General features: G+C 53.8%; 1 protein-coding gene across 2 annotated transcripts; it reads right to left on the bottom strand.

The window, feature by feature from the left end:
• Positions 1–216: 216 nt before the first annotated feature.
• Positions 217–19,642, bottom strand: C27H6orf132 (chromosome 27 C6orf132 homolog). 2 transcript variants are annotated; one of them, XM_027444751.3, is made up of 5 exons: positions 19,372–19,642; positions 12,381–12,496; positions 7,100–7,175; positions 3,964–6,748; positions 217–3,546 (listed from the first exon to the last, which is right to left on the bottom strand). In XM_027444751.3, the coding sequence occupies exons 1-5, from the start codon at positions 19,520–19,522 to the stop codon at positions 3,441–3,443; spliced, it is 3,234 nt and encodes a 1,077-aa protein (XP_027300552.2). In that variant the 5' UTR covers positions 19,523–19,642; the 3' UTR covers positions 217–3,440. The 2 variants fall into 2 exon arrangements, with proteins under 2 accessions (XP_027300552.2, XP_038024134.1); XM_038168206.2 differs by lacking the exons at positions 12,381–12,496; positions 19,372–19,642 and adding an exon at positions 7,860–8,497.
• Between the last annotated feature and the right edge of the window lie 5,284 nt (positions 19,643–24,926).

Below are 24,926 nucleotides of genomic sequence, written 5' to 3' on the forward strand. Positions count from 1 at the left end.
AGCTGCCTGTTCCTTCCTTGATCTGGCTTCTGGAAACACTTAAATTGCCACAGTGCTTATCAGCTGCTAAGTAGGAACTGGACAAAGCCCTAGGTAAGGTGAAATTCAGACTGTTACTGAGGCCAATTTGAGACTTCTTCCTGTCCTGTTAAGCCTACACACAAAAATCTCAATAGTAGATGGACAACAGAATACTAAAAAGAGTCAGACTGCATGTAATAAAACAATACATCCAGACATATTTAATGCAAGAAGGTTAGTTTTCAATGGCACTCATAAATAAGAGACTTTGTTCAAAGGCTTTACAAGTAAAGCTATCAGTTATGCTACATTAGCAGGTACTTTGAGGAGAAGACGGCTGTAGGGGATGATTTATGTGGTATCAAGACTTGAATGACCAAACTCGGGAGAGAGTTGAAGTGTTAAGAACTCCATTGTCAGGTGTCAAGATAATTTCTAGTGCTACGGCTGGTCTGTAAGGTAGGTTGCTGTGCTCTGTTAATACCCCTCACTTCACTCCTCCTCTATTGCTAAGTTTTCATAGTGAAACAGCTGGGGGAGAAGGAGGAGAAACAGGAATGGTACTTGGTACAGCACATAGATCACCTGGGCAAGCAAGAGGGAGCTCTTCCCCGTTCTGGCAGAGTTACAGATTTAACTTAACACTTCTGAAAGTTCTTTGGCTGTCAACAGCCCTGACAGTGATTTCTTTGTAACCTGAACAGTTCCCAGTGGCCTTGGCCTGTCTAGTTGTTACTGAAACTCTAGTATTTTCCTAATGCACTCAAAAGCAGCAGGGATAGCCCAAAGTGTCTGAAGAATGGAATAGTTTCACTGCTTCAGACATTCTGGTTAACCAGTTTTACAACTGTGAACAGTCCTGCCTGATTTCATTACAGCTTAGCCTACCATGCATTCCCAGAATGGGTGTTCTTTGAATGAATAATGGCTAGTACATAAAACTGACTTACATTCTCAGGCTTCTACTATTTAATATAAACAAATACACAGCTACCAGAAACAAGACATTCCACACTGTGTAACACCGTGCCTATTACGACTACATAGGAATTGTATGTGTGGGTGAAATAGTAAACATGAAATTCAAAGTTAAGTGACAACATTGGAGTTTCACATTTTGCTCTGGGGAAAAAAAAAAAAATTGCTGGGGCTATGTTCAGATTTAGGAAAGTTTGTAAGAGGGGGAAGATTGTCCAGAGACTGTGTGAATTTAATATAGACCAAAGTCTCCCAACAACTGTTTACATTTAAACTAATTTTAGGAATCAATTTTGCAGTTGTAACTCCTCATTGTGCAAACCTCTAGATCAGGTTGCAGTATTATCAGCGAAGCTTTGTTTTAGGTGAAAGTGGTGAAATTCCATCCGATAGTAAAACACAGCCCTGAAGCTATGCAAACATGATCACGGCTCCACTTCCATAGATAAAGAAGAATTCTCAAGATGCTCCTCACATGGGAAACTTCCTCACCGGGAAGGGGGGAGGAGGGCAAATGGCTATTCTGCATGACACTGGTACACTTAAACACCCAGGTGGCTACTCCATAGTTCCTTTTCTTCACAAGTGAACATCCAGTTATTTAAACTGTGTTATTTCGGTACCAGCTGGAGTGAGCACGTCTGGAAATATTCCTAGTCACTGTGACTTACTGGCATAACAACATCCTATGAATTAGCTATTAGACTTATTACGGTATTTGTGTTCTCATTTTATTCACAGCAAAGTAAAGTTCAGAATACTTTGAAGCCTCTGCAATATTTGAAACAGCTGTTAAATTATTAGGTAGAGTTGGGAATAATATAAAACAAATGTCAACAAGGTGACATTAATGAAGATAACTGTTTTGAAAATTGCACTGAGGGAAAAATATATCATTGAGTTTTGAGTCAAATTGTAGAGCAAAATCTGCTTGCAACACAATGCAAGGTAAGCTTGAGTGGAACTAATGATACTGTGTAATATTGAGAATAGAAAGTGCTTTCAATAAAAGTAGACTAATGTCTCAAAGTGCTTTTAGTTTATCAGTGATTAGAAAATACTCTCTACAAGTTTTTTACACCTATCTTACAGTGATTTTCAGCAAGTTTACCTATGAGGAAGATGTATTTGTTCCTAAGTTCCGGAGGTTAGCTATTCAAAACCTGGTCAGTTACAGCGAGCGCATTGCCCTCTGAAGCGTGAGATACCTTTTCAGACTATTCTATCCCATGGCACAGCATGGCCATCGCTAGCTCCTCCAGACAGATCCGCAGAAGCAGACAGGCTTGCACGCACACTCAACACCCAGACAAGTGTTCACAATGTGCTAATGGGAATAGCTGGAGACAGGTCCCTCAGGTATGTCACTGGAGACATTTCACACCCAGGAGTGTCAAATACTTTACAACTACCCAAATTTAGCTTATCAGTCCCCGAAATCAAACAAAGCCAAGCCTCAGTTTATAAGAACTAAGTGGCTTAGCTTGTAGAGGTGGGGTTTATGTGGGTATTACGCGGCAAAGTAATCCTGGAAGAAAGCCCCATCGGTACCATTCTGTTGAGTCACTAATACCCACCACCTCTGACAAAGGAAAAGAATTGCTGAATGTCTTGTATTGCCGGAGTGCTTTACAGCCATCCAGTCCGGCCTCAGCCTTCCACGATGACTAATTAGCAACAGAAACATTTGCAGTGACCAAAAGGAACAGGAAAGCAAGGCCCCACACTCCCAAAGCTGCTGACCCCTGTGGTCACACCCAGGGGAAGGGGGCTCAGACCTTTGTGGAGCTGCTGAGCCCAGCTCCTGGGGATAGGCACAGAGAGCCGTGACCTGTTTTTAAGGCACCAAGCTGTTTTTAAGGCACCGGTATAACTGATTTGCTTAAGGCTATTGAGGGAGGTGGTGATCTAGTCATCCTAAACTATTTCTATCCAATTGACCTCACATTCTTATTTTAATTCCCCTAAATTTAGATATACAGCAGCTTGCTTCCATTATGTCTATCTCCCAGTTGTTTTCTCCCCACTCCCAAGCACATTGCATTTAAACCAATTAAAAAAACAAAACTGAAAACAGTCTCTCCAGTGGTGATGCTCTTTAAAGAGAACTAAGACTCTTTAGGCCCTTTCACTTTCTTAGAAGACCTAACAAGCTGCAATTCTGAAAATAATACCGGGAGAATGGGAAGAGAAGGAAAAACACGTTTGCTCACGAACAGCAGCCGGTCCTCTGTAGTAACTACTCTCCATGACAGTCTTTTGAGAAGAGTTCAAGTCCCAGATTTGCTCTCTGCCTTCACCCTCTGTAGTTTCAAGCAGTGCATTCATTTGCTGGCTGGGTTGGGACTGTCCCTGGTGCCCAGGGTGGTGAGCCACTGAGGCACCTCTTCATCTCTTGCCAGCTGAAGGACGAAGGTGGCAGAGCAGCCCCACGGACAAGCCTACCGGTGACCACTCTGGTAGGCGTAGGAGATAGGCTGCCGTGTCCCGGGTCTGACCGTGAAGGTGTTGGTGGGTCCACTGTACTGTGAGCTGCCGTGGGCAGGTCTGGAGGGAAGACAACAGGGAAAGTCACTGAAAGCCAAGGAAATCCCACATATAGCTGTGCTTTTCTATCAGAGCAGGAAGACTTGCATTCTCCCCTGCAAGCAGCCCCCCAGTAGCCCCTCACCCACGTCTGTGTTTGCTTGTGATAGGCACGGCCACCGTGCTGCCATTACATCCCCACCACGGAGCTGGTGGAGCAAGAGCCACTTGCAAAGCTCTTTTCTCCACTGCTTGTGGTGGGTGACCCAAGGTGGTGCTTTCATGCCAATTTCCCTAGGGTCTTTGTAACAGCCACGGAACAAGACCAAAGCCATCCTTTGGTCCTGGTCCAGGGCTGTTACAACAACCCACGCTGCCCAGCCACACCACACAAGCCATCCAAGCACCATCGGTAGGCCAGCTCAGGGAGGCACCTACCTGCCAGCTGCCGAGAAATCCCCATTCTGTGCCTTGTACTTGGTGTCAGCACCGCCGTACGGCCCGGCTTTCCCAGCCGAATCGATGGATGTCCGCCTGCCCTGCGTGCTGGCGGGGCCATTCCGGTGGGCAGAGCCCAGGCGGCGAGCCCCCTCCCCAGCCGAGGAGCTGTATGCCCCAGGGCCGTAGGATGAGAGAGCGCCCGCACCCCGGGCAGCTGCCCTGGGGTAGGAGCGTTCAGGCTCCGAGACGTAGAGCCGCTTTTTGATGAGCGGGCGGCTGTTTGGACCACGGCCGAAGTAGCCAGCAGAGCCACCGTAATCTGGATAGTGGGGCGTCAGGTCGCTGTTCCTCCTGCTCTGCTCCACGGGCTCCTGTCTGTTCCCGTAGTTGTAGCCACGGCCGTAGCCAGGCCACCTGAAGTACCGTGGTGCCTCCGAGCCCCGGCTGCAGTCGGGGAAGCTGGGGCACTTGCGGTTCCCCTCCCGGCTCTGGGGGATCCCGTCAGCCTCATCCACCTCGTTGCTGAACTCGGGGGGTGGCGGGATGATGGCGTAGTCCAGCGTCATCTCCCCGTTCTTCTCCTCCACCTCGTCATCCCTGGGCATGGCAGAGCGGGGAGGCTCGGGGCGTTTCGGCTGACCTGACTCCAGGAGGCCCCGCAGCAGGCTGGAGGCAGTGGCCCGCTGGTGCCCGGGGGGCTGCCCCTCGCCCACCACCCGTCCCTGCTCTGAGGAGCTGGAGAAGGAGTGCGGCTTGCTCTGTCCTGTCCCTGACAGGGGCCGGGGCACCACGGTGAAGGAGTAGGGCTTGGACTCGTGGCGGTAGAAGCTGGTGGTGGAGGTGGTGTCCGACGCGGCACTGCCGAGTTTTGGGGGTGGCTTTGCCCGCGGTGGGCCCCCCGCCTCACTGCCCAGCTGCCCCCGCTGCGCACGCTGCCGGGCTGCCAGCAGCAGCGCCATGGGGGAGCCCCGCTCCACCCGCTCACCCGTCACGGGGTGGATCAGCACCTCCTCCTCCCCCGAGCCTGAGGCTCCCGGGGGGCTGCTGGATGAGTTTTTGGGGCAGGGAGGCTCGGCCGAGCCAGCCCCAGCCCGGTGCACTTTGTACTGGAAGATGGCAGCGCCAGGCTGCGGGGCTAGGGAGATGGGGGGCGATGGGGGAGTGGGAGCAGGGGGCTCCTCCTCTGGCTTCTGAGGCAGCTCTGGGGCACTCACACTGCTGTCAGGGGACTGGGGAGCAGTGGTCGAGCTCTCCGTGGCCTTGTCAGCAGCAGGGGTGACAGGAACGGGATGTTCCTCCTGCCTGGTTGGCTCCTCGGCAGCAGCCACCACCGGTGCTGGGAGCAGGCTCGGGGCTGGGAGCAGGCTTGGGGCTGGTTTTGGCAGCACGGCATCACCCAGGTCAGGGGGACTCAACCGCAAACGTGGGGTGCTGCCCCCATCCTCAGGGCCCTGCTTCTGGCCAGCAAGCCCCAGGGCAGGCTTTCTTTCTTTCTTCAGGGAGAACACTGCTTCCAGCTCATTCCTGATTTTCATCACGCTGCGGGGCTGCACGGCCGAGTTGCTCTCGGGAGCTGGTTGTGCCTCACCGGGGGGGCTGCCCATGGCACTGGGGGGGCTGCCGGGCCCCTCCTTCCTCTCCTTCTCCCCTCCCGTGGGTAATGGCGAGGCCTTCCTGGGAGGCTCGGTGAGCTGGGGCCCATTGGGGCCAGGCACATGGTTGCCAGCATTGTTGGTGCTGCCGCCTGCGGGCCGGGGAGCTGCTGGCACCTCCGTCTGCCTCTCCTCCCTCCTGGGGGAGCGCAGCAGGGCCGAGAGCTCGTGCTGCAGCCTGCTCAGGTTGCCGGCATCCTTCCAGCTGTCCTCAGAGGTCGGGTAATCCGGAGGAGGCAGCTCCAGGTCATTCGCAGTGAGAACTTCAGGTTTCGGAGGAGAGTCTTTGTTGGCAGTTTTTGGCTGGGGACTCTTCTCTGACTCTGAGCTGGGCAGCGGGGACCGGCCGATGATCTCTGGACCTGGCTTGGGGCTCAGCGGTGGAGGGGTCGGCACAGCCATCTTGGTGAGGGGCTGTCTCAGCGGGGGATTTCTCTCCTTGGCTTCTCCTGCGTGAGCTTTGGCTGCGGGTCTTATGGTGAAGCATGGCGGGAGGGGAGGCCGGGCGTGGGGCTGCCTGGAGAAGGGCTCCTGACGGGCAGGCTGGTTCTCCTGCACGGGGATGGAGGAGGACCGTGCCGGGGCCGGAGGAGGCACCTTGAAGGACCTTGGGAAGGTGAGATGGGGCTCGGGGCACTGCTTGGGGGGCTGCAGGCTCTCCTTCGGGCTGGGGGCAGCCGGCACCTGGACTTCAGTGGTGTGGAGTGGTCCCTCGGCGTCCGCCTGCCTCGTGTTCAGCACAGTCTCAGACTTCCACTTGGAGATGCCATTGGTGAAGGGCACGGGGGCCTTGGAGAGCGGTGGGGCTGGTGGGATGAAGTCTGGAGGGGACAGCATGCCAGGGGAGGACAGGGTGGAGGCTGGGGGTGGTGGAGGTGCCATGGCAGGAGGTGGCGGCACCGTCTCGGGCAGTGGCAGCGGTGGTGAAGGCGGCCGCATTTCAGGCGGCTGTAGGGCTGGTGAGGCTAGAAGCGGTGGCGAGGGGGCCCGTGCTGTTGGCGGGGGCGGAGGGGGTACTGATGGTGGTGGAGGGATGTCTTCATCCAGCTCATCCCCGTCAAGAGCCTGCGGGCGCAGGTCCCCCACCGAGCTGTACATTCGGTAGTTCCCATTGATCTGGGAGCCAGGGCCTGCAAGGAAGAGCAAGAGCACGGTGGCATGAACACCTTCTCCGTCAGCACCACGAAGCCCAGAATTGCCTCTGGCCAGTCACCCTCCTAGTAAGCCGGTTTATTTTGCTCAACAGCTGTCTGAAGCTTGCTCAACTCTAACAGCCACTATGCCTCACCCCATAGAAATGAATTCATTTTCAAGAACTTCAAAAAGTTATTAATAGCAGGCTTGATTCTAGCATTAAAAATCTCATGACCAGACTGTCTGTTCCAGAGAGTGGTATATGCACGCTTCCTTCACAGGATTCCCCGAGCCCAAGGGCAGGGCACTGCTGAACGTATCTTCTCTTAACAGAGAAGATCCCTTACCAAGAGCTGCTTTTTCTTCAAAGTCTTCTGGCACTGACGGCGTTGGCACAGCCACCCCGTGGGATTCCTGGGCATTCTGCAATAGTTGAGAAAATGGAGCTGTTAGTTTGATGCCCAGGGTATTAGAACAAAGGGCAGTAGGATGCGTGGCTGGTAATTCATCTCAGCAAACAGGAGCCTGACGGGATGCAGTGCCATTTCCTAGACACGAGGTACTGCAATGGCTGCTGTTGACACTGTTCAAGGGGACAAGGAAAGCAATAAAGGTTGCACAAACCACAGGGACACAATTCCCCACGCTGGTCAGGTACAGACAGGCTGTACAGGAGGACGGCTGTTTCACATCCAAGCCTAGAGCCCCACAGCGTGGGATCAGCAGGATTAGTTTCTCACCATTCACAGACCAAGCCAATTTTAATAGCTCCCACTGGTTTTGTGGGTATTACTCTCCAGCAAGCACTGACAGCCTCTGCCACAGTCACGTACACACCACAGTCACTGAAGTTGCAGAAAGGCTCCCAGGTTTTTGGGAAACTCTGGCACCAGCATATCTGAACAGTCTGGGGAAAACTGCTACTTGTGTGGTTTGTTTCACTCTCAATTACTCCCTTAGCATTCAGGCTGAAAATTCAGCAGTGCATTTAGCTGGTAGAGGACCATGCAATTTAGCAGCCTACACATTTGTGAGGATGCTTACAGCTAGGGCAGTTTAGATAATTATAACCACCCACTGTGAGATATTCAAGGCATGTTGACTCACCTAGAGTGCTGACCAGGGCTCCTGCCTCATACACCTGCCAAAAGCAGAAAGCCTCTCCTCTTTCCTCCAGTGACTCACTGCTGAGATTGCTCCGCAGAGGGATTGGAGCTGCTCACGAAACGTACACTAACGCGCCCACGTCCAAAACACAAACTGATGCTGAATCAGGCTGTCAGCACAGACGTAAGTGACCGAAGCAGTTGACTGGGCTTTCACATACCAGCGATGGGAGAGACCATAGTGAGGAAATATGAGGAGCTCCCAGGCCCCTGGGCAGCAGTCAGGGACACACCGTTCAGCGTTGGCTCCGTCCTCGCAGGGCCAGCCCTGTTGCACTGCTCCTCACCCCAGGCAGCTGTTTGCATTAGCTGTTAACAGCCCGTTGTGCAAAGGAAACATCCTACAGTCAGTCTGCACCACGGCTGTGCGCTGGTTTTCTGTACACAAAAGCCTAGATAATAATCAAGCCGGTGCCCTTTGCCTTTCACTGGTATTAGCACTATTTTTACAGGAGATTGCTGTAGGACTCCAAAGTCTCCTTGATCAAAGGTTAAGCTCAGTGTATCCAGCACGTTAACATTACACACTGCACTGGGTGTAAGGAGTTCAGGAACGTGAGAGCTGCTGGGGCAGGGCTGACTTTAGAAGCAGCAGCAGCAGCCAGAGTTCCTTCAGAAGGGCGCTGGGACCCCCCTACCCACTACCATCCAGCAAAATAAGAAGAAAATACACGTGCTTTGCTTGCAAAGCCTAGCAGCTTGCAGATTACCAAAGATCCTCTATAACCACAAGTGAGTGAGCCAGTTATAGATCAGCCTGGAGAGAGTGAATGGGAACGCACAGCTCACGGGATTGCACAACTGACCAGGCAACTTCACGTTGGTGGAGAAGCCAAGGTCTGCTAAAGCATAAGGACTGATCAGTTAGTGGCAAAATAAATGAGGTGAGCCTTACAACCTCATCTAAGACCTCCTTACTGTTCCTAAACACACAGAACGATGCAGGGGAGAGATCCTTAGGTTCAGCTGAAAGCCGGAGGGAAGATAAAGGGTAACAGAGGCACTTCAAGATCTGAGAATGAAATTGTCCAGTGCAATGAGATACCAAAGGCCACACAAAAAAAGCCCAGCAGTTTCCATTTGCTGTGAAAATTCATTGCTGCCAGTCTTGGGAGCACCCTGAGGATACCTGCTCATTTAGAGAGAAACAAAAACGTCTGAGCACTCATTTGACCTGAATTAAAATCAATGTATGCATCATACATTTGGATGGGAGTAGAAAAGGAACAGCAGACGGAAGAGTTCTATGCAAAATTGGAGGAAACAAAAGTCCACACGTCATAAATGAGTAGTTTTGGACATGTCATTTCAGCAGGTCCTACAAACCGGGCGAGCCTGTTTCACACTAAAAATTTCTGTTGCAGTTGCTAAAGCTCAGCATCTCAAAAAACCACCCATCTCCATGTCATAAGCTGGCTTCTAAAATGGAAAGCATCTCCAGTACGCTGCCAGCCTTGAGAGATGACCAGAAAGATTATTTTCCTCTTGTATGTTTGCTAGGGGCGCGACCAGCTCAGCAAAGCTCCAGCTGATTCAGAGCCGGCTGCTGCCTCTGGTGGGTGGTGCAGCAGGAACCTGCATTTCCAGTCGGCGGTGCTCAGATTGGATTTGGGTGTGCTGAGGATCCCGCTGGGGTGAGCTTTCACTGGGATGACCAGGAATCCCTGAAACAGATATCCCTTGCCCTCAGTGAAAGAGATTGCCTGTCCTTACCGTCCCCAGTCCTTCCCATGGACTTTCCCTGGAAGCCCACACTTCCCATACATTAAATGAGTTAGGGTTCGAGGCCATTCCTTAAAAAGGCACCAAAATATATCTGCCTTACATCTTGGGCATCTTAAAAAGGCCAAGCATTTCCCCAGATGTGGACAGCTACCTCCAAACTCTTTGTTTTGAAGCAGAGCCTGGGACATCTGGTGGTTAACCAAAGGAATTTAGTCCCGCAGGCTGCCAAAGCTCTGCCCTCACCTGCAGCTCTCAGGAAGCCACAGGGAATGGGGAAAGGGAAATGGGACGCTGTCCTCTGCCCAGGGGAAGGGGACACTGTCCTGAGGGACAGCCAGTGCAGCTCGCTGCTGGGGGCAGGCAGCAGAAGAGCTGCCAGGTGTCCATGGCCGAGGCACCGCATCGCCCTGGCTTGCACCCCCCATGCATGTGCCACAGCTGCCCCTTGCCGGGGAACACAGAGGGGTGGGATGGGAAGAAGGGGTTAAGGCAGGAGAACAGCCTGGTGGCTGCACTACAGCCCAGCGCCAAGACGGATGTGGCAGCAGAAGCGTCTGTGCCAAGACAAATCAGAATCAAACCTAATCAAAATAATGCAAATGTCCAGCACGGACTGGTCTTTAAAAAACGTGGCTTACACCTACTGATTTCCTCAGTTAAACACGGTACTTTTGGATAAGGAGCAGGGTGAGAGGAACCCTCAGAAGGGCCATTGTGGGGAACCCTGCTGCAGGCAGGCACCACTGCCAGGGTGACAGCCCTGAGTACTTATTCCATTTGTGCTGTTCGGTCCAGAACCACATTCATTTCCACCAGTAAAATATTTGGAAGCTCTGAGAAGATGCCAGAACCCAGCTGTGCTCTGCAAAAACCCAGTCCCAACACGGTCACACACTGAAGTCAGCAATCCCAGGAGTTTCTCAGGCACCACTCCTACCCTGCCCAGCTCACACAGGATTTCTTTCACCTGCTGTTGTCTTTTGGAAGGCATCACAGAAGGCACAACCCCTTTGTGCCCATAACCTTTGTAACTTGCTAATTATGCACTCAAATTGATGTATAACCCCCACAATTGTCCTCCAAATGACACCTGCACAACCCCACGAACTGCTAATTGTAGCTGGCTGACAGCAGACCAGCCCATGTGCTGCTGTAGGTGATGACGGCTCTAAAAGGATGAGGATGTACAAGGAAAACATCCCCTGCTCAGAGAGGATTTACTTGTCAAGACAAAGGGATTTTAAGTGTTTTACTGTCTTCAGTGACCTGTGTGCATCACTTCAGGTTTAGCTGTTGCCCTTTCCAGAACGCCTCTGAGCAGTCATGCACTTCCCTGTGGTCTTCATGAGGTAAAACCTTCAGAAAGGTGAGTTCCACAGGAGAAAAGCTCGGCAGCAGAGCATTGAAGCCAGCAGCAAACACCTGTGGCTTTTGGAGGCAGCAGGGGGGGATCTCAGCTGGGTTAAAGACAGCTCCAGGTCCAGCTGTGTTGGTGCTCACTGCTGTGCTCTCCACGTCCAGCTGCTGCTGGTAGCTCTGCTCAGAGCTGTTTTGCCCACCCAGAGACTGGGAAAAACAGCCCAACAACCACGTAAAGGTTCACCAGCATGTCCTGATAACACAGGTGTGACAGCCGCCCACAGCTGCTCTGATGCAGAGAGCGAAACCTAGAAACCACGGCAGCAAACCCCCGTCCTGCTCCCACTCCCAGCCTCGCCCTCGGTGGAGCTCCACATCGCCCGCTCGCTGCCAGCGGCCGCCTTCGCCTCCTGGCGCGCGCTCGTGGTGCTTTGATGCTCGCCGTCAGAGCTCATCAGGTACGCGACCTCAACCACTGCAAGCTCAACAAACCACACACGAAGATGTTGTCTTGGGGTTAACTCCACCTGGCAAGGACTTGCAGATCTTTCCTCCCTGTCGGCCTCTGGAGAGTCGCAGAGGGAGCGACAGGGTCTCTGCAGAAGCCAAACTTCTTACAGAATAAGGAAAAAATGCAACCTCACCCACCCCTCAGTTCGCATGGTTGCTGAGCTTGTGATATTTGACATTTGTGCCTACTGTTTGCTATGAGACAGAGGAGACTCACAGGAGGGTGTTCTGTGTGTTGGACAGGATTTCCTGTAAAGTTTGTTAATGGAGAACTTACATTTTGAGGGTCCTAGAAAGGAGCAGGCAGTTAGGAGTCACTGTGCCAGGGGCTTTGGTCTCCCTGTGTTCAGAGGAATTGCAACAGAGCCAGAGAGTTGCTTTTCTACGTGCTTACATTTAACGCTCCCTGGTCTCCCACCAGAATGAAGTGTGTCTGGAGCTGGTGCAGGCAATCAGCCTCTGCACAGACACCTGCTGCATCGCCTCCTCGCTCCTATGCCAAAAACGTGACAGCTCTGCTATCGCTCCATCCAGCAGCACGCCTGATCCAGAGAAAGGCTGCCAATAGTGCTTACAAAAAATGCAGCGCGAGCCAGTTCTATCACCTACGTGCTCAGCGATATTTTTAATTGAAAATACAAGTCTGATAACACGTTTCTCACCCAAGTACCTCGCCTACATCCAGCACAAATCCTGAACTTGGATCACCTGTTAATCCCTTGTATCCACCATCATTACAGAGCGGTTTGGCTTTTCATTTATTTTCTTCCCCCAAGTAGAGGGTGAGAGAAGCAGCCAAACCAGCAGGCTCAGGGCACCAGCTACGAGCTCTGCCGTAACAAACCTCAGCAGTGAGCCTGGTACTCACCAGGGGTAAGAAAGTCAGCAGCGGCCGGACTCTCGGACGAGGCTTGAGTGTTGCTGTTCCAGAGTCGGTCATCGTCCCGAAGCGATTATCGCCATAATACACTTCGATCACATCACCTGAGGGGAAGAGAAGGCTGTCAGCAGCAGCACTGCGTTCGAGGCAATGGGGAAAAACAGTGCTGGACAACACCTTGTTTCAGCAAATCCTTCACAGCGCTTCCTATTTCAGGTCCCAAGAAATGTCAGATTGTGAGGGATATCTGGGTGTTTGGAGCCGAGCTGAGGACAGGGAGAGGCAGGTCCAGGGGTGCAGGACCCAGCCGGGCAGCCCTGGCAGCCTGCGACAGCAAGAGCCTTCCCGGAGCTCCCAATGCTGGCCTTGAAAGTGCACGGGGCAGGCCAAGTCCCTCTGAAAGGCTTATTGCTAATAGCAACTAACTTAAATTTACCTCAGGAGAGTCAGAAGTCAGTACAAGCATTCAATTCACTCCCCACTCAGGTTAGGTTTGGGGAAGGAAAACACTTTAGGAGCAAACAGATCAGCTCTTTACATGATGGTGAGGCTCCAGCCCCCAGGACCATGGCTGTCCAGAGACGACACAACAGCCTCTAAGTACGGGCAGGATTTTATTTAATTTATTTTGTCTCATTTGTCAGCAGATGGCACTGGGGGAAGGCCGAAGCCAGGAGCCCACACCAAACCAGGAGCTGCTGCCTGTGGGCAGAGCAGCTGCATCAAAGCACAGAGCTAATTACGGGTTCTTTGCTCGGCCCCATCACAACAGCACGACCCCGACACCTGCACAGAAGGGAGGGACAGCGGGTGTGAGCCCGAGCCTGGCTGCCCGCTGGCAGCAGCACTGTCCCTTGGGACTCAGGTGGATGACAATGTTTTGCTGGGACATCTCTGGGACACAGAGATGGACACGGGCTCCCCCAGAAAGTTTTCTTTCTGCCCCTTGTGTGTTTTTCTGCCAGCAGGACGGGTGCTGAGGGCAGTGGCAGGGAGATGCGGGGGACATCACATTGCCCGCAGCATCCTTCATGAAGCACCTAGATGATAACTTTTTGGTGCAGGTGCTAACGGAGCCAACTAGGAAAGGTGCCCTCCTAGACCTGTTGCTAGAAAACAGAGAGGGTCTGGTGGGAGATGTGGTGATTGGTGGTCGCCTCGGTCATAGCGACCATGAAGTGGTTGAGTTCAAAATTTACGGTGACAGAAGGAAAAGTGCCACCAAAACCTCATCCCTAGATATGGGGAAGGCGGACTTCAGGCTGCTCGGGGAACTAGTCAGCAAGGTCCCCTGGGAAGCTGCTCTTGAAGGCCTTGATGTCCACCAGTGCTGGTCACTCTTTAAGCGATGCCTCCTAGAAGCACAAGATCAGGCGATTCCTAAATATCGCAAGTCAGGCAGGCGGGGCAGGAGGCCGGCGTGGCTGACCAGGAACATTCTAATGGAGATTAGGCGGAAACAGAGAGTGTTTCGCTACTGGAAGGAGGGCCGGGTGACATGGAAAGAATACAGGGATGCTGCTCGTGTCTGTAGGAAGAAAATTCGTGTGGCTAAAGCACACCTAGAGTTGAAGCTGGCTGTGTCTGTGAGAGAAAATAAAAAGGGTTTTTTTAGATATGTGAATGGAAAAAGGAGAACTAAAGAATACATAGGGCCGCTCCTTGACAGGGAAGGTCTTCTCACAGACGATGACATAGGCAAAGCAGAGACACTTAACGCCTTCTTTGCCTCTGTCTTCAATGCCGATGATGGGCTTCGGGACCCAGGGTGCCCCGAGCTGGAGGACCGGGACGGTGGGGATGACAAACTCCCGACCGACCCTGAACGTGTGCGGGATCTGCTACTCCACCTGGATCCCTATAAGTCCATGGGTCCGGATGGGATTCATCCCCGGGTGCTGAAGGAGCTGGCGGACGTCATCGCGGAACCTCTCTCAATTATTTTTCAACGATCCTGGGAGTCTGGAGAGGTCCCGGTAGACTGGAAGCTGGCAAATGTTGTGCCGATTTTCAAGAAGGGTCAGAAAGAAGACCCTAGCAATTACAGGCCTGTCAGTCTCACGTCAGTGCCTGGTAAAATCATGGAGAAGATGGTTCTCGAACGTATTGAGGCGCACCTGGGGGACAAAGCAGTCATTGGTCCCAGCCAGCATGGGTTTGTGAAGGGTAGGTCCTGCCTAACTAACCTGATTTCCTTTTATGATAAGATCACCCGTATGGTGGACCAAGGGAAACCAGCTGATGTGATTTTTTTGGACTTCAGCAAGGCTTTTGACACGGTTTCCCATAGGATCCTACTGGACAAAATGTCCAGCATACAGCTAAATAAAAACATCATACGATGGGTGAGCAATTGGCTAACGGGCAGGGCCCAAAGGGTTATGGTGAATGGGGCTGCGTCAGGCTGGCGGGCGGTCACCAGTGGGGTCCCTCAAGGCTCCATTTTAGGGCCGGTACTTTTCAATATTTTTATAAACGATCTGGATGTAGGAATAGAAGGCATTTTGAGCAAGTTTGCTGATGACACCAAACTTGGAGGAGTTGTGGACTCAAATGAGGGTGGAAAGGCCTTGCAGAGGGATCTGGATAGGTTGGAGAGCTGGGCGATCGCCAACCGCATGAAGTTCAATAAGAGCAAGTGCCGGGTCCTGCACCTGGGACGGGGAAACCCTGGCTGCACGTACAGACTGGGCGATGAGACGCTGGAGAGCAGCCTAGAAGAGAGGGATCTGGGGGTCGTGGTAGACAGCAAGTTGAATATGAGCCGGCAGTGTGCCCTGGCAGCCAGGAGGGCCAACCGTGTCCTGGGGTGCATCAAGCACGGCATCGCTAGTAGGTCGAGGGAGGTGATTGTCCCGCTCTACTCTGCGCTGGTGCGGCCTCACCTCGAGTACTGTGTGCAGTTCTGGGCACCACAGTATAAAAAGGACATGAAACTGTTGGAGAGTGTCCAGAGGAGGGCTACGAAGATGGTGAAAGGCCTGGAGGGGAAGACGTACGAGGAACGGCTGAGGGCACTGGGCCTGTTCAGCCTGGAGAAGAGGAGGCTGAGGGGAGACCTCATCGCAGTCTACAACTTCCTCGTAAGGGGGTGTCGAGAGGCAGGAGACCTTTTCTCCATTAACACCAGCGACAGGACCCGCGGGAATGGGGTTAAGCTGAGGCAGGGGAAGTTTAGGCTGGACATCAGGAAGGGGTTCTTCACAGAGAGAGTGGTTGCACACTGGAACAGGCTCCCCAGGGAAGTGGTCACTGCACCGAGCCTGACTGAATTTAAGAAGAGATTGGACTGTGCACTTAGTCACATGGTCTGAACTTGGGTAGACCTGTGCGGTGTCAAGAGTTGGACTTGATGATCCTTAAGGGTCCCTTCCAACTCAGGATATTCTATGATTCTATGATTCTATCCTTCTGCACGCTGGAGCAGTTCGTCTGGCCTCCGATGCGACTGGCACTGGAGGACAGATCATGCTTGCCATAACACTTTCAGACTCCTGCCCTACAAAGAAAGGCTGTGAGCGTCTTTCCATTAAATGCCACCACGAATGGAGAAACTGCGGCAGAAAGGCTGTCGCAGAGCCTTGGCGTCACGAGCAGGGGAAGCTATCAGGTCCTCCAGGTTCCCAGCCCTGTGCTTTTACCTTCAGCCACGCCTTTTGGGCTGGTTTATTTCTGACGGTGAATAAAGCTCATAAAATTACTTTAATTACGTTCTTTGTGTCTGATTAACAGCATGAATTAACAAGCAGAAGCACTGAAGCATGTAAACCCCACCTTGGCTGGAAGGAGATACACAAATAATTCGCAGCTAAGGAGACCAAATTACAGCACAAGGGTTTGAGAAAGGAGGGGGAAAGCATGCAAAACGGCTGTGAGCAGGGAGAAAACTCTGCCAGAGTGTTCTCACCTAGCAGATTTAAATAGTTGTTTCAGAGAGAGGAGGCAGCAGACAGCCAACCCCTCCACTCCAAGACACTGACTCTGAGAAGTAAACACATTTTTTTCCCTCCTTAAGCAATTTGGAAGCGCAGTGCTCAAACTCCCATGCCAAGGTGTGAAGCGCAGAAATAGTTTCTGTCAAGTCCTGTACGGAGGTTGAAGGTTGAGGAGCAGAAGAGCAAGGGTTGCATAAGCCCCGCACAGGCTCATCACCATCACCCAAGCCTCCCAAACCTCCAGGCAGCGCTCGCCCAAGAGGAGCCACCTGCCCTGCCTGCCTCAGTGACCGAGATGGTCCCAACAGCTGCCCAAACCCCCTGCCCAGCCTGAGCCCCCTGCTCGGACATGATAACCTTAAAGCAAGCAAGATGGAGAGAACAGGCATTGCAGACAGGTAGAGGAGGCCAGAAGGCACAGCAGCTTTTCTCTAAAATAATATTAAATTAATCAAAGCAGATCCAGCTGGGGTTCAGATGGATGACATGTGGTCTCACATGACAATGCAGAAATCATTACATGAGTACCTCTCCAGCTAAAACAAACTCAGACGCCTCAAACAGATGTTACAGAGCCCCTTGGTCTTCCTCTCATCAGACTACAAGAAGCTCTCTCTAAGTCTCTGCCCTCTGCGGACCAGCAGAGATCAGGCAAGAAGCTTCCCAGGAAATGCAGCTTTGCCCTTAGTTTAGTGGCAAAAGGGAAGGGCAAACGTTTACGTGCATCCCTGCAGAAGAAAAGCACTTGTACAAACACCTGCAATGAGGAACTTGACCATGCTAGGGCTGGACATGAGCTACCCCAGGCTCCGGAGGGGTGAATGAATCTGGAATAGCCTTGAGACATAACACCTAGCCTAGCAAGCATGTGAGCTTTTCCTTTCTCCCATCCAGTACACCACAAGTTACCCTGGCAGACATCCAGCAGTGTCCATCATCCTGCCGCTGTCCTTGCGGTCAGTCATGACTTCCTTTTTTCTCCTTATCCAAAACCTCTCTCACAAGGGCATCTTTACAACAGGGGCATTTTTTTCACCTTAAAAAACACTAATCCATGGTGCTTTGGTGATAGTAGTCCTACCAACAGCTTACAACCTCCCAGCCTGTAAGGGGCCCAAGTGGCAGAGGAGAAGCTGCCTGGATCCCCGAGATGCCAGCAAATAATTATTGTTATTGCTAGTTTTGCATAACCCCTCGGGTGACCCCACATTCAGCAAGTAGCCAGCAAGAAATAAGGCCAATGCAACATGAGAATTTGGATTCAGACAGCTTCGCTGAGCAGAGGCAGAGTTCAGACACTTGAAATAACAAGAATTTTCTATTAAATAAGTCACTGAGTAAGTAAACTCAGTGAGAAACTGGATTAAAGATCACAAGGTCTTTGATCCTAGATTACTAAGCATCTCTAACCTGAATGCATTTAATTAAAGTAAAATGAAGTGCTTGTAGTTGTGTTTTCTTTGCTAGATAAACAGGACTTGCCTGCTGAGAGCCTGTCACCAGCAAGACCTTGCTCCGCCAGCTTCCTTTCCTGGAAGGAGGCTCAGGAAACAAACGCACCTTCCTTCGCAGGCTGTCGGAAGCGGCTGGCCCTGACTGTGCTTTGGCTGCTTTCTGGTGTTCAGCCTGTTCTGAAGATATTTGTGTCCTCTCGGTCATGGGAAATAAAATAAGCAATTTGCAGCACATGCAATGGAACTCCTTCCTGCTCCGGGGTTGCATCACCTGGAGTAGGCGCAGCCCGTCTGACACTGGGGTATCCACGGCTCGCAGCGAGGAGGCGGCATCAGTCACTATATTCAGGAATCTCTGAGTCAGTGACATGCAAACCTACACCCATCGCACGTTGCCTAACTTCTGTTTACTCTGTATGAAAAACTAAGGTGGGGTTTAGCACAGCCAGTGGACTCCTTTTGGCAGCAACAATGGCATGAAACTATGCGGCAAATATTCAAGAGACAGGGCCTAGGATGGGACTTCAGCGGGTACGATGGAGGAGCTGAGGATGCCCTAAAACCTGCCCCTGGGCCCGCCGGGCTGTGGGCACGCCACTCCTCACCATGAGCACACACCTCAGCACACGCTGCGCTGAGCGTGGTCACTCAGCCCATGTGTGTCACACTACCCCATATAAACGAAATTAATGGCATAAACGCCAAGAGGATGTTAAGGAGTGATTCAATGGCCCTTATTTACACTTGATTTCAAAGACTCCTGGCTTTTACTTTGCAAGCTGATCCCCACAGCAGCTCCCTACACCTGAAAGGAATGCCTTTGTACTGCAATTGCAGACACGGAAATCAATCTTGTAATAAGCAGACACAGCGACTTTTTCTTTCCTTTTTTTTTTTTTTTTTTTTTTTTCCTCTAATCCAAACCACATCAGAGGGAAGCTGGAGTTCTTCTCAGGTTTACGACAGTTAGAAACCAGCAGGTTTTTTTCTGTGTGCAAGAGTTGCGTGGAACTCCCCATCGTGTTCTCACTGAACCTCAGCTCCTCCAGCCGCCCTTTGGGTTGTCCCCACCCCTCAATGGCAGCGGGATGCGGCTTCGCCCCACACTCGCTCCCACTTTGGAGCCTTGGCAGCTCCTGCTGGAACCTCACAGCCACCCAGCTTGGTCCACAGACGGCTCTCCCTTATCTACCTGGCTGCTCACTCGGCTCCCTCCTACACGAGCCTGCAGGGCACGGCATTGCGCTCAAACCCACGGAGAGCGCAAATAAACCCCGGCAGCACGCCGGCCTCCGCTCGCCTCGCCTGGGGAGCCCTCCGAGGGGCAGCTCGGGAGCCAACAACGAGCTGCGGAAGGCGGGGGCCGCTCCGCACCTTTCCGTACCCCCTGCACCCCGCTCCGCACCCCCCGGCCCGCTCCGCACCTCCCCGCTCCGCACCGTCGGGGCGCGGGGGCGGCCCCCAGCGGCCGTGCCGGAGCCTCCCGCAGCCTCCCCGAGGGACGAAGCTCGAAGGGCCGGGGCCGCCGCCGTCCCCCCGTGCCCCCCGCATCTTCCCCCTTCCCCAGCTCGCCCCTCCACGGGCACTGACCGGTGCCGCCCGCGCTGTCGGAGGTGACCTCCTGGGTGAAGATCCAGGGCGGGTTGGTGGCGAAGAGCGAGGTGGTGGTGGCGGCGGCGGCGCCGTGCTTCTTGCCGAAGAGGCGGCTGAAGGTGCCCTGCACGGAGTGGTGCTTCTTCATGGCGAAGCGACGGCCACCGAGCGGCTCCGGGGCCGCGCCGCTGCGAGGGAGGCAGCGGGGCGGCAGGAGCGGAGCGGAGCGGGCCGGGCCCACCTGGCCCCACCTCCGGCCCCTCCTTCTGCCCAGGTGCCTCCGCAGCACCGGGCGCACCCCGGCCGGAGGCTCCGTGGCCTCCCCCGGGCGGCCTCCCCCGAGCAGCCCGGGCCCGGCCGGAGCTTCCCTCTCGGGAACGCCGAGGGGTCCGGAGGTTTCCTGGGAGCGTCGCCGAGAGGTGACCTCCATCTCCCCGGGGGGAGGCTGCACAAAGTCTGATGCCTCAACAAGGCGTGATGAAAGTTTGATGGCAAAAAAATCGGGACTTTGCAAGTTGGTGGTGCACTGAGCCTTTATGTGTGGTGGTTTGCCAGCTTTCTCCCGCTGCCTCGTGGATTTGGTCATCCGCCCGCTGCGGCAGTCGTGCCCCAAGGGCTGGGCTCCCCAGCCCCAAACCTTTCCACCTGCCCCTTTGTGTGGCACTGGGACCACAAATCCCTGTCTGGGCCCTGCAGGCGGTACAAGGAGATGATGGCCAGGGTGGGGGCAGTAGCAGTGCGATCCCTTTGCTCTGCTGCATGCTGGAAAGCGAACGGCACCGAGCTGTTCAGAGGTGCCCTGCCAGGCAGTAAAGCCCCCGGCCTCCACACTACGAACCTCCTTTCCTGGTACCCAAGCCTAAAGACAGGGACTTGACCCCAGTTCGTTTTTTTTTGTGTCAGGTACACAAGGAAGTGTCACCAATTTCCTGTCACACAAATAAAAGCCGAGAGTTAATGAGTAACCTCGGTTAATAACAAATGCTGGGATTTTCGGGAACTTTAAACCCCCAACAGCCATCAAAACGTTAACTCTGAAGCACGGCTTTAGGGTAAGGTCCTCCTGCCTTACGTTTATTTCTACTTCCACTGCATTTTGAGGGTCCAAATGCTGTAGTTTCTTTTTCAGTGAGAAGCATTTCTCATTTAATCACGTTTTGAAATCACGCTTCTCACAATCTTTTCTAGCCACGAGGTGCCCGGGAACGCCAACAGGCGCGCACTGATGTGAAAGGGAACCAACCCCAACCGCGCCATGGACAGGCAGCACCCGAGTGAAGTAAATTAACGTGATGGGCAAACAGGGAAGGGAAAGGGAGCTGGAACCTCGTGGGCCCTGTGGCTGCAGCTCGGGGTGATGCCTCCCCAAAGGTCTTGCTGGGACCCAGCCAGACCGGTGGTGCTGGGAGCTGGGGGCAGCCCGCGCCCTCCCTGCTGGTGCTGCCGCCAGGACGGCTCCGGGCTGGGACTCGCCTGTAATTAGTGGGGCTCGCGCCCTCGCTGACAGTTAGCCTAACTGCTGCTTAGGCTGGGGCAGGGAACGGAAACAACCTGCAAACATCCATGTGAGCGCAGCTCCTGCATGCCCTGAGCACCGCAGCGAGGCTGGGGGCCCTGCAGTTGTGTTTTAGCCTGGATCCCAGCAAAAAGCACAGCCCTGCCCGCAGGTACAGGCGGTAGAGGGATGGAGACTGCAAAACTTTCCTCCTGGGAGCGCGGTGCTGGAGAGAGCCCGGCCAGCTCTCCGCAGGAGCCCCGTCACATGAGCCCCAGATATTTAAAGCAGATTCCCTGGCACCTCTTGAAAGCAGAAACCAGATGGGATGAAGGAGCCACGCAGTACCGGAAAGAGCAGTTTTATTCCACCTGCTGATGGGCAAAAAGGAAGGCTTGTATGTTACGAGCAAAGGACACAATATCTCTGCAAGACACGCCGGGCACACGTGCTGGCTGATATTTACAATGCTTGACTGAGCAAACTGCGCAGGGTATCCAGAGAGACAAAGAAAGTCAAGGAAAAGGGGAAGGGGAAGAGGAACTGTTCTGAGAAGAGAAGCCAATAAAGTTGTGTGGAATGAGAAAGCCTGGGCCTCTGCACAAAGCTGTTCCACAAAACGTCGCTGCACTGCAGAGACCTCAAAGGGGCTGTGCAGCAGTGGGAAAGGATGGTTCAGCTCCCTACCAGGGCATCCCAGAGATGGGGGCCACGTGAATATTAAAGTGGGAGAGCAAAATGTGCAAGTGCTGGGGAAGTCAAATCGCAAAATTTGAGCTGAGAAAATGCCCGGCACTGGTCTCTGGTATTTCTTCACTGCTGTGGAGCAGAGCAGAGGAGGGGGCTCCAGAGCAGCACCTGTGAGCTCAGGGCAGTGACCCTACGTGTGCCTCACCGGGGTGGGGACCATCACAAAACATGTTCCTTGCAACACGAAGGGATGTGCGCTTTGAGGTGCATTTATTATCCCAGTGAACACAAGCAGCTGAACAAGTCTGCGAGCGCTCATGCACACTCCCTTGTACTTGTTCCAGGTGGAAAATTTTGCTCTTTACCCTCAGCCTGCCGTTAATAAACACAGACTGCCCCCTTTGTGTGCTTCGCCCGCCTGCAGAACTCCTCAGCGTTCACTCCACGCTCCCTGCACACAGCTGCGCTCCTGCTCAGCCACTTCCACGGCGTTTGCCCTTTCCAGCTGATTTTGTGGCACAGAAACAGCCTTGTGAGCGCTGCTGTGACGTAACACCCCGCAGCGTGGGGCTGTCTTTGATCCTCACACGGGCAAACAGCCCGGAACAATCTGCCTTGGCATCAGCGCGCGGAGCTGCGCCCTGCAGATGCAGATCTCCCCATGCCGCCTTCGCAGGAGCGCGAGGTGCTGGTGCAGCCAGGCTCCCCCGCTGGGCCCCGAAGGAGAGAGGGATGAGGTGGGAGGAGAAGCACACACAGAGAAACAGCTCGTGTCTCTAGGGAGAGCAGGTCCGTGCCACCAAGGCCACGTTTCGGTGGCAGCAGAGCACGTTTAAGGGCCAGCAGAGCAGCCTGTGGCTGGATGGGAGCAGCTGCAGCAGGCACCATCCCAAATCCCATGGCTGAGCCCCCGCGATCCTCCACTCCTCCGCACCCTGCTCAGCCTGGGCACCCGTCGCCCGGGAGCCACCACCCCGGTGACACCACAGTGGTCACAATGGCCCCGGTGGCCCCGGAGGCCCTCGTGGCTGGCACAGTCCTCAGCAGCTCCGCCACCTCCAGCCTCTGTCCCAGATGTCCCCGCACACCGGGGTCCCCCCCGGGAAGACGTCCTCACAGGTGGCAGCCCCAGCTCGTGGTTTGCAGGAGAGATGCACGGTGTCCCCTTCCTGCGGGACACGGGGGTGGGAAGCCCTCGTCCTGAGGGTGGCTGGGGCAAAAGGGGTGCTGAGGGGGGATGGCTGGGCTGGTGGCCCCAGTGTGGCAATGCCCAGGGGCTGGGGTGACAGGAGACTGCCCTGGTGGGGTGGGATTTGTCCCTGCGTGCCGAGGAGGGAGCGGTGCCAGTGGGAGCATGGCCTGGGCAGCAGGCACGGCGTCACCCCAGAGCACAGCCCTGGGAGGGTTTTGCTGGCAGGAGCCCTCCCCGCTACCCTGGCGACTGAAGTCAGCCTGGCCCCTGTGACCCCACCTGTGCGGATCTTCTCTGGGAGACGGCGGGCAATTTGGGAGGGATTAGAGACCTAAAGGCATGGCTGAATGCAATAGGATTACACGGGACTCTTAATCCCAGCTCCCAGTGCCATAAATAGGGATGTGGACGTCAAGCTGGTGTTTCCCCTCAACAAGGGCCACGTAAGCAGGTGCCCTCACACAGGGATCCTGCCAACTTCAGTGCCCCACAGGGTGAGGGGGAAGCCCCGGGCAGGAGAACCCCGGGGCAAGAGCAAAGCCCAAAGCTGGTCCCACCCAGCACTTCGCTCCTCCTGCCACTGCCCCACAGAGCACAGGCAAGGCTCACACGTCCGAAGACATCTACGTGACTTAGCAGTTAGGTTTGCAAAGCAAGCAGGGCCTCACCTACACACCCCAGATGCACCTTAATAACGTGAATGCCTCCCTGCTGGGCGGATGCAGTTGCAGCAGCACGGTCGTGTGCGTACTTGCCTCTTATCTGTCAAAGCGGGCGAAGCAATAGCCTGTAATCATGCGTGTGCGCAGGTAGAATCAGCTCTGAAGCAAACCAACGTGTGCTGAGAGCAGGGATTCACAAACCATGCTGACACGGAGGTAGTGGTGCGAGGTCTGCCCTCGGGACTCGGCCCCCAGCGTTTTGCCCTCCGTGGGCAGTGCTGGGAGCCCCGGCCTTTCCTTGCAGCAGTGACTGCAGGTGGCTGCCTCTGGGAAATGAGAGACAAAAAGAGGCGATCAACCTGGGGGATCTCATCATTTCCCTCCGAGGTTGTTAAGGAGATTTCTATAAATGATTCACTGGTGTCCCCCTCGTAACAGGTTTAGCAGCTGCTGTTCAGAGCCAGCTACCCAGAACCAAAATAGAGCACCAAGTAAGCCATGGCATCACGGAAAATAGGAAACCTCTTTACACGGTTAAAAATAAAGCCAGTCAGCAAAGGGTTTATTTAGGACACCCAGGAGTAAATAGGATAATTGCTGGGGGAAGAGCCAGTTTCCATTGGCACAGAGGTGTCATCAATGGAAACAAGATAACTGAGTCACGGTTAAATAACCAGAGCAAAAATACTCCTGCAGCCGAGCACAGCCTGGGAGTAGCCAAGGGGCACAAGGCAGGGCCGCATGTTTTTGGGCACATGACCACACCACGTCCTCTAGCAAAGGGTTCTTGCAAGCACAAAACCAAACCAGGCTGTTTCTGCAGCCCTTGCCCCCCCCACACTGTGCACACCCATGTTGGTGCTCATCTTGCTCCGGGGCTTCAGAAATGTGGCCCAGCTGACTGCACGGACAAGCTTGCCTCACTAGCTTCAAAAATCATATTTTTCCCTTCATTTTTGTGGCGAAAAACGACACTTAGAGATATGCCCAGAGCAGTCAGCACAGAAGCAGGAGGCAGGGAGGCATTAAGGGGCTGCCCCACAAAGGATGGCACTGCCAGATGCCATCGCTCGCACGCCCTGGTGCACCTCCTGCTGCAGGCTGGTGAAACCATTTCATGGCTGGTTTGCCACGGCTGCTGTTTGGGGAACGCTGTACGTGGCTATGGAAGAAGCATGTATTACCATTATTTATAAATGACACCCCGATCTGGTCCCGATCTGGGACCAGAGCTCTGCTGTGCCAAACATTGAAGGAAAAAGCAGCATCCCCCCAAAGCGCTGGGAGGATGAGCCCAAGCCACTCAGCAGTCTTTGGTTTATTTTCAGTAAGACTTTTGGCCACTGGCACACAGCTCTCGTGTTGGGGTGCTAAGCACTGCAGGAGGAAGGCAGTGCAGGGGCAGGCAGTGTGTTTGTCTGACATTTCTTCTCCACAGATGACTGAAAAACAAGCAGCCCCTGGCAAAGACCACAAGAGACCAGAGGAGATGGAGACGACCAAACTGGCGCAG

Source organism: Anas platyrhynchos, chromosome 27 (genome assembly GCF_047663525.1).
Source record: "Anas platyrhynchos isolate ZD024472 breed Pekin duck chromosome 27, IASCAAS_PekinDuck_T2T, whole genome shotgun sequence".
Lineage (NCBI taxonomy): Eukaryota > Metazoa > Chordata > Aves > Anseriformes > Anatidae > Anas > Anas platyrhynchos.